This window comes from Brachycentrus maculatus, unplaced genomic scaffold, assembly GCF_059751285.1.
Source record: "Brachycentrus maculatus isolate JH-2025_06_01 unplaced genomic scaffold, ASM5975128v1 h1tg000159l, whole genome shotgun sequence".
Lineage (NCBI taxonomy): Eukaryota > Metazoa > Arthropoda > Insecta > Trichoptera > Brachycentridae > Brachycentrus > Brachycentrus maculatus.
In genome coordinates, this window is record NW_028280912.1 from 196,780 (window position 1) to 209,054 (window position 12,275).

At 35.4% G+C, this 12,275-nt stretch overlaps 1 protein-coding gene across 4 annotated transcripts in view; it reads right to left on the reverse strand.

The window, feature by feature from the left end:
• The window catches only part of MICAL-like (protein), a 175,745-nt gene that overhangs the window by 21,486 nt on the left and 141,984 nt on the right, over positions 1–12,275 (reverse strand). For 3 of the 4 annotated variants that reach the window (XM_088261593.1, XM_088261595.1, XM_088261596.1), the window contains exon 4: positions 2,945–3,042. In XM_088261593.1, the coding sequence (XP_088117719.1) occupies positions 2,945–3,042 (98 nt within the window). Of the gene's footprint in view, positions 1–2,944; positions 3,043–12,275 lie in introns of those variants that run through there. The other variant, XM_088261597.1, reaches the window with a different exon arrangement.

The following is a 12,275-nucleotide window of genomic DNA, read 5'->3' on the forward strand; positions in this document are numbered from 1 at the left end:
CGGGAGTGATATAAGTCATCATGTTTAAGAACGTATTTAACCCTAGATTACGGCACATTCGTAAAATTTACGACGGACATCAAATCTGTGGGCAGCACCGAGACAGCGCGTGCAAAAAATGTAGTGACAACTAGCATTATTAAAAACGTAGTGACAATTCGGCTGTCCAAACTCGAAACACAGTAAGGGACATTTTTTTGTAGTACGTTTTTATTGCATTTTTGGACTAAGTAGCATCTACTTAGTCCAAAAATGCAAAGAAATGTACTCCAAAAAAAATATCCCTTACTGTGTTTTAAGTTTGGACAGCCGAATTAGCTTATCGATATTTTATGTTTAAAAAAAATAGTTGCGCTTATTTTTTAAATGTTTTTAGCAAACGATTTTGGTAAAATGTGAGTTTTTTGTATCGTCGTACATTTTACGATAGTCCCGTATTAAGGTGGATTGAAACAAGTCTTGTGGCTTAGAGTTAAATGGCTCTATTTCCGTTATATACAACATTAAAATAATTAAACGCAAAATAATGATATAAACCAACACAAACAAAATCAAAATTAATTAAATATTTTAACAAATACGGTAATCACGAAGTGCATTCAAAAGGCCCAGTGATGACGGTGACAACTTATTTATGAAAGTAGAAAATACATTGTACACTCTAAACCCACACTGTGAAATAATACATGGTACATAAGTATAAGTAATGAAAATTCAATTGCTGGACACAAAGTTATTGTAAAAAAAGAACCCAAAACGATGATGCGGTAATTAACATGCGATCAGATGGTATTTCAAATTAGCAAGCAGAGTAAGCCTCGATGGAGATATGATGATTGGTTAGTAGAATGACGAAAGCGAAACAATTATTGTACGTGTGAAAAAATAGCGTATATCATAGTTATAATGTCAAGTTCTTGAAGGCAATGGCTCGAACGTGTGGGTGTGAAAAAGAGTGTCATGAAAATGTTCTTTATGTACCTGACTTGTATGAAGATTAAAATGATTTCAGACGTGCGTTCAACTAGTGACAATCGGACAGAACAGGTAAGCGAGGTGCGTTCAGTCATTGTGAGAATCGGGAAAGATAAATTAACATAAATAAGGAGAGATCCAAACGTGCTCGAAAAATAAAGACATGCTAATGAGTCGTATTGATGAATTCACCTAGCGCCGTATGTTCCTATGGCGTCGCCTTTTCAATAGTACAGGGTTTTAGAGTAATAACAATGGTTCGAGTGTTCTATTGTCCTCGCTATTGCTTAAAATAACACAAAAGATCACAGAGCACTTAGTAGCGGTGGTTGTTCACTCCATTAGTACAATAATAGCACAAGACCAGAAGCGATCGAAGTAAATTAGGTGTCTCATAAACGTGGCAAAGCGACTGTCAGTTTGTGGCAATAATTCGAGACTAGAATGTCGAAGAGGACTAATTTTTCTTTTTCACGTTCGACTAACGAAAAAACGTCATAAGCTAATAATAATTGGACGGTGAATAAGAACTGACGTCACTCAGCGTGGGATTCGAAATATTGTCTTGGAATTGCTTGCAGTGCTACATTCTCCATTTAGCGAGAGTCTCAATACTTCCGATGCATCCAGTAGATGTCATTACTTATATCATTATTTGTAAATACGAAAGAAAAACGACTCTACGAATTCAGTTTGCAGCTGAATATTGCTATACAGCAGATTATGCATTGTAATCACACCGTAACTGTAAAATTAAGCATACAAAATGTTGAACCCGAAAACTGAATAACACTTTTGCCCCATACTGTTAAATACCTAATAATTAACGATTTAACTAAACGACCATACAAGAAAACAAAGTTAACGATTACTAAATGACCAATGAAGAACGTCACAGCAAAACTTTTTACAATGTAGTTAATGGTACCCATACGTACAAAAGGACATCACAATGAGGACAAGATTTACTGTTAGTGTCATGAAAATTCTCTCTTTTTACTATTTCAATTTTAGTTCAATCAGAAATACGGATATTTGTACAACTACGTCTATGTTTTTAAATATATTCAAAATGGTAGCGAGATAATTTTAAATTGATTAATTAAAATGTCAGTTTTTTTTATCTAGATTTAAATAATATGTGTATATGGCATTTAGGACAATGAAATAATAATTGCGTTTGATTAATGGCCAGCAGAAAACTTCTGAAAGCTCTTTTAGATGAAATCACATCACTCAAATGAAACAAAAAAATTAATAGAAAAAAAATCTGCACAGCTGTGAAGTGCCCTAAAAGTAGATGCTTCGAGTGATTTGTTTAAGAAAATAAGTAATAAAAAAATAAATTTTAATAAAAAAATGTACAAAGGGCGTCTAATTACATTATATTTTCAGCAAATCACTCGAATGGTTTAACAAGTTATAGGTAATTTAAAGGGGTGTCTTGAACCAGAACGTAGTAAAACAGCACTTTTTGTGTGTTTTTTTTTTACATATTATAGAAGAGAAAGAAACAATTGAAGTTATTGAATTTTAAGGTATGGTTTTATACATATTTAATAATTGCAATAAAAAAATTAAGAATGTTTTTTTAAAAATAGAAAACACTTGTTTTTTACCACTTAGTTATATTTATTTTATTTTAACGACTAGATTCGGAAGCTACAGTTGTTTCCATCTTCGGATCTAAAAATAAACTTATAACTTAAGTGGTAGAAAACCAGTGTTTTTTATTATATTTTATTATATCTTACCACAAAGTGAATGCCAAACAATAAATAAGAATAAAAAATATATGCAACAGATTTAAAGTTTGCAACACCTCTGTCACTATGTAAACATATTCTTAGATAGTTTATCTATCGATTTCAGCTTTTTTTGACATTCTGATTCAGGACACCCCTTTGATATGCCACGGCGGTAATGATGTATAATAGCTTGGTACGGGACGGCGGCAAAGATTCGTTACCTTGGTGGGCGGTCTGGATGTCGAGTTGGATGGACTGAGAGGACTGCGGTCCACGGAAGAAGCGGGTCTCTTGCCCGTGAGCCTGTTTGGAGAATTTCCTGCAACAAGAAAAACCACTCGATTAAAAAACGTTAACAATCCATTGCATCTTCAGCATTTTTGGGCGGAGTTCCTAGATCAATACATTGTATTTTCATATTATTTTTTGACATCTCATCAAAGATGAAGAAGAATATGGAAGTCTGGGCATTTACGGGGCTTACGACCGTCATAGGCTGGTTTGAGTGATCACTTTACACACGTGTAACATTCACCAATTCTACCCATTATTGACAACCACACTACTCAAATTCTTGGAAGTTCTATATATATGAACCAATTTAGAAACCTTGTTCATGAATCACTAAAACTTCACTAAACTTCACAAGGTTTCTAAATTGGTTCATATATATAGAACTTCCAAGAATTTGAGTAGTGTGGTTGTCAATAATGGGTAGAATTGGTGAATGTTACACGTGTGTAAAGTGATCACTCAAACCAGCCTATGACGGTCGTAAGCCCCGTAAATGCCCAGACTTCCATATTCTTCTTCATCTTTGATGAGATGTCAAAAAATAATATGAAAATAACTCCTGTAATTGGAGATAATCCAGATTTTGTGAACAAGTATTTGGACACACTCAAAATGTTGTACATTGTATTTTAGTTATTTTTTGGATTTATATGCAAAATGACTATCATAAATCTGGTTAAAATATTATTATATACATACAGAAACTACATTTTAATATTACTTAGTGATTTGGCATTAACTTTGTGAAATAAAATGATTTATATGTAACAATAAAACATTTGTATATGACCAATTTTGAGTTAATTAATGTAAACACGACTAGTTTCAACAGCTATTGATTGTTCTCATAAACAGGTGGAAATGTAAACAGTTTTGTATTTTCATACGTTGATGAGAACATCCGTAGTTCTCAAAAACAGGCGTGTTTACATTGATAAACTTAAAATTGGTATTATACTAGTGTCTTATTTTCATATGAAAACCATAAAAACTAACTAAATATGTAATGTTATATTACATTATCAAATTAAATGTTTATTTTGCTATTCATATTTTAAGATTAAATTGCAATCGCCGTGGATCTTCCTGGAATAACATCTAGAGGAAGACCAATTAACTCTTGGATGCTGCAGAAAGACGTTGCCCATGACAGAAGGACCTACAATCTGAGGACGAGGAGAGCTGAACTCAACAGTCTACAAAGACGACAAGTTGGGATGGAGCCAGGAAGAAGATTTAGAAATTATATTGTAATGCTATTTTGTGTAACATATTAAAAGCATTGTTAACCTTGTGGTATGGTAACATAACACTCTTTTCTTATCATTCATGTGTAATACCACTTAAAATGACTTCATTTGACATGATGATGGGATGGTTATTCTAAAACTGGGAGTCATAAAGTAGTGTTTTTAAGTGGTATTTACACAAAATGAAAGATGAATGATTAGGATAGTTTCTTGAATGTTTTTCGCAGATACTTTGTGGCACATTTTAAGTTGTCATTTGGAGTTGAGGTATTCGCTACGAAATGCACAATAAAACAACATTTAGGAGTTTTTAAATCATATTTTTAAAATCATATTTTCACATTGTGTACGGAGTGCGTGGAAGTTTTTGGTAAGGGAAGGATAATTAACTACGAGTGTTTCAATGTTTTAAAATTTAGTACATAACCCTGATGATGACAAGGTTCTTGTCGAAACCGGTTGTATAAAGTGTGCCAATAAAAAGTGGTTAAAACTTTTTATTGGCACACTTTATACAACCGACAATCCTTATGAACTTTATAAAATAAAGTTGTTTTATTTTATAAAGTTCATAAGGATAGTGTTATATAATATAATAAAACCCTTATCCGCACCCCAATGGTGCATAGGGCACTGTGTCATATTAACGCAGTGTTATTTTAATCGTTTACACATGAAGGAAAGGTGATCAGCCCTCCGCTTCAGGTACCAGTCCATGGTAATATTGAATAAATATTACAGTGAAAAAATCACTTATATTTATTTTACCCCCCTTGGGAATCGAACACGGGACCTCCAGAACGGTAGCCGAGCGTGCTAACCATTACACTACGGAGGCGGACAATGAGGATAGTGTTATTGGTTATTATAGTCTAAGCAACAAGAATAGTCTTTTGTTATTGAAGTGAAATAATGGTTCGAATTACGTCAAAAGACTGGAAGATTTTTCACGCATTACTGGAGTAAAGCTTATAATATTTTACGATATTTAGATATGCATATTTGATGCCGGCTATTACAGTTTACACTCGAAATTATCCCTAAAATCTAAATCATCCGTTGCACCTTCCACCCGAGCAATGAATGAGGCAACCCGTAAAATAACGCATTAAGCGTAAAATACCAAACCCCTAGTTCCAATTACTCAATCTAGGTCCTAGGGCCTAGGGAATTAGTTCGTGGAAGAGACCACCGTGATTGAACACTTCGGAAACGATAGGAATTTGGACCAAAATCGAAAGATGTAAAGTCACCTAGAACCAGGAATGATCATTGAATACGGAATGGTACTACTACTACTACTGCTACCATCACGCCGTTTCCCCGCAGGGGTAGGCAGAGAGGATGGAACGCCACACTCTTCTGTCCTGACATACACTCCTCGCCTCCTTCACATCCATACATCTAGTCATACACGCCCTCCGATTACGCAGACTTTTGACACCGCCAGATTTTAGGTTCTGATTGATCTGATAGTGCCAAGTCTTTTTCGGTCGTCCTCGTTCTGTTTTCCCTCTCACATTCGCCACATATATTTTCTTACGGACTGGTAAATTACTTATTTTCATATAAAACAACGAGTCTCACACGTACATAGAAAAAAAAATTATAGGTGTCTCACCTTGTGATGAAACATCAATAACCAATTAACAAACTAGTCATCGCATAGGCAGAGAGAATAGAACACCACACACATCTGCCTTTGCAAACAATCTTCGCCTCTTCCACATTCATGCATCTCCTCATACATACCTGCCGATTGTTTCGGCTCCTAACCTGACCACTTTCAAGTATTTGGCATACTTGATCGTGCCAAATTTTTCTCGATCTTCCTCTGCTCCTTTTTCCAATTACATTCGCCTCGTAAATTTGTTTTACCGTTCTTTCCTCACCCATTCGTTCTACACGTCCAAACCATCTCAACACACCTTTCTTAATTTTATCCATAATGTAATATAAGGCATACGTATAAGGTAATTCAATTCAATTTATTCAATAATTAATATATACATTACAAACTAACATTTAAGGCGTATACATTAAAAAAAAAACAAATTAAAAAGTAAGCAAGAAGACTCTTGTTAAATGTGTAGAAGAATCCCGCTTCGGAAAACTCCTTCTGACACATGGAACAGATCAATATCCAATGTGATATTGTTCAACATAGCGGTAGCTCTTCCTACAGGCATAACCATCGGCAGGTTGGTCCTGTGTATAGGAATGTGAAACAATCTATGCCGACGCTGTCTTAGGTAAACTTAACTAAACGTATAAGGTAAACGAGCGTTTACCTTATACGAAGTATATCTTCCGCTAAATAACGGCCAATTTTGATGATCATTCTTAAAATAGGTAAAGGCACAGAGAAGATGGAAGACGGGACGATTTGGCGCCCACCGAGATGGTCGGCCATTACGCGGCCGTGTAATCTGCGCGGCACCGCCGACGCTCGGTTCGCATCCCACCCGAGGCACGGGGGTTGGCAGACGAGGCCTATCATCACGCAGCATCCCATCAGCGCGGGATGGCACAAAGCTATTACGCCGTGTGATGTATCTGATCAAATTGCGGATGAGAATACCCGGGATTAATCTCTCCAGCCGAACGAGGAAAGCCGTCCGGTAAAATCACCAAGCCTTCGTGCTATCTCTTTTTATCATATAAAAAAAAATATTTATTATCTTTTGATTAACTTCTTCTTCTTCTTCTTCATCTTGTTGTAGGCCTTATGGCCTGTTTTTAAGAGGGATTAGCCTCCTGCGATGTTGATTCCCAGCTATCGACCCATCTCTTGGGGTTGGCCGTACAGTGCTTATGATTAACGTTTTAAATAATTGATTCGGCAGTCACTTTGTAGTAATAACTATCGATTTAAAATTTAAGTTTTACTTAGCAAATACCACAATTTCTTAAAATCTATTGTGTCACGTGTTTCGATGCATTCTGCATCATTTTCAAACACCGGATTAAAATTAAGGCGTTTGGAAATAATTCTGAATATATCGAAACACGCGTCACAACAGATTTGAAGAAATAAAGGTATTAATAGGTATTACCATGTAAAACTTTTATTAAAAAATATTTTTAATAATTAATCAATAATAAAGTATTTTACTTTGTGGTTAGTCATTTATTACTTTGTTTTTGCAAAAATGTTAGTAATGTAAGTATATAACCAATAACTGAGATTTTCTCTACCGGTTTCGAGACGTACACGTCTCTTCATCAGGACAATCACTACATCAGTATGCAAAAAATACTACGCGTCACTGCCATAGAACTTTTCACATACTTAACTACTTACACAAAATAATTATAACTTGTGTTTTTGGTCGACCGGAGGAATAACATGCACTAAGAATTGTAGAACAACATGCACTAAAGGCCGAGGTCTGACATGCACAACGGTACTATGAATAGTGCTATGATAGTGACGTGTTTTTTTAATGTTTTTCGCAGATACTTTGTGGCACATTTTATAAACTTTATAAAATTAAACAAATTTGTTTTAACCACTTTTTATTATTAGTACACTTTAACCTACCGGTTTCGACAAGAACCTTGTCATCATCAGGGTTTATTAAATTCTAAAACATTAAATATAATATAATATTATTTTTGGGTGATTCCATTAGCTGTTATTTGGGGTTGCTACGCAACGAATAATAAAAGTAACATTTAGGATTTTTTACGGAGTGTGTGGAAGTTTTTGGTGAGGGAATGTAATTAATCATGAGTATTTTAATGTTTTAGAATTAAATAAACCCTGATGATGACAGGGTTCTTGTCGAAACCGGTAGGTTCAAGTGTACTAATAATAAAAAGTGGTTAAAACAAAGTTGTTCAATTTTATAACGTGTAATATTATTTGCATGTCTCTAAACTAGTAGACAAAAATCTCGGTGAGTGGTTAAACACTAACATTACTAACATTTTTGTAAAAAAAAAATGTAAAAAATATTCATCATCTCTCTCTGCGAGAAATGTGTGGATAACTCGTCAGGCCGGCCATGGACCGGGCGGCGCAAACCATCGAGAAAACGGTAATTATCAATAAAGTACCCCGTGTGACAGAACAATGGGTGGAAATGCTAGTTAAACTGTACCCTGAACTCTGCTCGGACATATCTTGCTCTTTTATACAAAGAAATCACTGTTTCGTGTGCAAGTGCACCGGTTCCTTAAGGAAATACACTTAAGGGCCAATATACTATAAATCGCAACTTAGTTTTTACTAAACACAGGCAACATTTGACGTAAAACACCTTTTTGTATTGAAAAAAATGCTATTGCGGGACAGATCGCATGGAATACTTTTCCACCAGCAGTTAGAAACAGTGATAAGTTCTTTTAAAAAAAAACTAAAAACGCATTTGCTTGTTAATCATTAGGTACCACAATTTTATTTTCCCCAATTGTTATCGTATTGAAGTGCTCGTGAGATAGTATTTTACGAAAATGGCGCCACATAAATTATCCAAAATAATAATAATTTCATTAATTGATTCGGTCACTATCCATCTTTAATTTCAATTTTACTTGATAAATGCCACTTTCTTCTTCTTCTTCTTTACGAGCCCTCTGACCTCCACTGCTGGATATAGGCCTCTTCCCCTTCTTTCCATTTCCTCCGGTTGGTTGCTGCTTGCAGCCAGTCAAATGATAAATGAGATAAATGCCACTATTTCTTAAAAATCGTTTTAATTACTGGAAAAATGAATGCCTTTATGCCTAGAAAATATTTGACGATATCTCAGTAGTATCTCACATGCAATGCTCCGCTTCTGTACGTGCGAGTATCTCCGAGTATGTGTCTCTGCGTCTTCACTAGAGCTGAACGGTTTCCCTGCACTTCGTGCATCGTAACGATACCATTACACCGGGAAAAAAACGAGATTCCTCATTCAAAGGTGAAAACTATTCAAAGCTTCCCTAGATCATGATTATCTCGATCGTGCAAGCATTGCGGCGGGCAATTTGTTAGCTGGTGTCCGTACTTGTCAATTCTGTTATTTATTGATGAAAGGGTGGAGCCAATCGCAACAAAGTGCTCGGGAATGTCGTGAGAACTTCCGACAATAATTAAAAGTTACGGCGATGCTAGAACGTTTTTCGTTTTGTTTGTTTTCAGAAACTCTTCTTCGACATTAGATATAAATAATAATAATCATTTTTGGTTAAAATTTTACTTGGTAATTTAAGTTTAGACCTAGCTTCACATACGGTGTTCGAAAATAATGCGGAATGCATCGAAACACGAAGATAATCGTAATAATAATTTTGAATAATTTATATAGCGTATGGATGTGAAGGAGGCGAGGAGTGCATGTCAGGACAGAAGAGTGTGGCGTTCCATCCTTTCTGCCTACCCTTGCGGGGAAACGGCGTGATAGTAGTAGTATATAGCGTCATTTTCGGAAAATTCTACCTTAAGAGCGCTTACACATATATTGATTATGATATGAAAATAGTAATGATAATTTTTTAAAAAAAAAAAACGTCGTAAATCGACTGAGTCTGAAGAGGGGAAAGTTGAGCTGTCGTATTATTGCACCTTCTTCTCGGTCTTCTTGGGCTGGAGCATGGCCAAGATGTTGGGCAAACATATTTTGTAAAAATGGCGCTATATGAATTACAGAAATATTTCAAACATTATTATTATAATTTCGTGCAGGATTCTTAGATGTTCCAACTCTCTCATAAACAATAATTAATAAGACTTGTTCAATTCTTAATTTATCCTCGACGGTGTTGTATTTGGGAAAAAAATGGCGTAGATAAATAGGATGTAACTCTTAGGACTGCTGCAGAGAAAGTGCGATGAAAAAACGTTTAGTTATCATTGCATTGACGAAAGTAATCGTACAACCCACGAGCCACGTGTGCGGAAATAAGGCGATATATTCGTTTCGCTCGTTACGAAATAGATTAAATTACCTTTAATTATTACCGAAAGAAAAATAAATACAGTTTTGAAGCGGGCACGGCATAAACACAATTGAAAAGAAAAGAGCTGAAAGAGATTCGAGTATAATCATTACCACACAATGGGAGATGATCCGTCCCACGACGGAGTGAGGAGTATGGAGTGGTCCGTCGCTATGGAGTGGAGACTCGCAGCCGCGATAGAGCGAAATGCATTATTCATCGGAGTACTTTACAATCGATTAATAAATAATACAAAGTGTCCGACCGGAAAGCGTGGTGTCGGGGAAGAGAATTCGAAGATGACTGTACGAGGTCTAGAGAAAAGGGCAGACAAGTGACATTTCTAAGAATTAGAATTACATGATGCAACTTTCTTTTTCTCGATGATCCATAGAGTACATCAAGAGATTGAAGCAGTTTTATCTTGGCAGTAGTTTACATAAACAGCGAGTCACTTAACAGCTAGTTGTTTCGTACGTTTCGAGATTATAGATAAACAAAATAAAGGTGGACCAAAAGCGTACATTTTCAAATTAAATTAAAATCAAAACACTTGTTTTATACCACTTGAGTTTTTTTATTATGACTAGTTTCGGAAGTTTCACATGCTCCTATTAACTATATATCTCTCTATTTTCATTAATGCTTTAGTTTATATTTTTACATGTAGATGGAAGCATCTGTAGCTTCTGAAACTAGTCGTAATAACATATAAAACTCGAGTGGTATACAACAGTGTTTTGATTTTAATTTGATCATGTCATACCACGAAGTGAATGACGAAATAATCAATAACTAATTTAATAACGCATTCATTTACATTGTTGTGAGGGATCTCAATTCCGAGTGAATCTTATTCACAAACGGTGACTCGTTCATTGGTTTACTGAACTACAGATCTATGGATTCTGTGGACTCAGCAGTTAAAAAAGATCGCGAAGAATTGTGTAAGGAAAAGGATTGATTTTTCGGATCTTCACAATTTGCATCGGTGAATCCGTGAATCAACGAGTGGTCGATAATTCTCCATCCATCGATTATTTGATCCGGTCTTAGTGAACAGATCACTTAAGTGACACAATCCACTGATGCGGATTTTACGAACTAACGAATCTTACCCACATCTACTCCGTAGCCGATCAAAACTCGTGTAGAAACTTAAAAAAAATACATGCCGGTTCTCGAGAACGGTTGTTGCGCATGCTCACAGGGGTGAAAGATCAAACGCTGCGGAGTTCCCTTCTAAATGCCTTTAATATTTCATATTGACCACACATTTTGCAGGCGAGCCGTTGTATCTAATTGTTTCATACTCTAGAGAAATTATGGCCCAAGGATTGTCTATTATGGCTATTAATATAATCATTTCACCTCGTTCCCAATCGTGCTATTGTTAACGTCCGCGCTTCTGGAGCGCATAATGGCCTTAAATACCAAAAAGTGCTAAATTAATCAACAGTTTGAATCCAATACCAAGTATACATGGGACGTCGTCAACAAAGATCATTTAGCAAGAAATAACATAAAACATTCCAGCAACAGATGGCAGCACTGAAAATCGCATTGAAAATGTGAAACGTTCCCGACACAAGGAATTTATACGAGTTATGAAAATTTGAGCAATCATGAGTAGAATGATGAATGTTGTCCAGTATATAAAGTTAAACCAGCCAATGACAGATTGTAAGCTCTGTAGATACTTTCATCTCAATATCATAAATATATACTTATACAGTAGTTTTTTTTTGTAAGAACTTTTCATTTTTAAGACGAAATATTTTATTAATTGATTCGGCAGTCACTTTGGGGTATCCATACATTTTTTATTGAAATTTTACTTGGTGTATGTCATTATTCCGTAAAATTTATTGTGACACGTGTTTCGATGCATTACGCATCATTATACGTTGTTTGTTAATGGCGCGTAATGCATCGAAACATGTGTCACAATGGATTTGAGGAAATACTGATATAAACCGAATGAAATTTTAATTACCAATGCAAAATATTTCAACCCAGTGAGGTTCTTGAACCGGGCATTTGATTTTATTTTGCAACCAATCGATTTGGTGCAGATCGA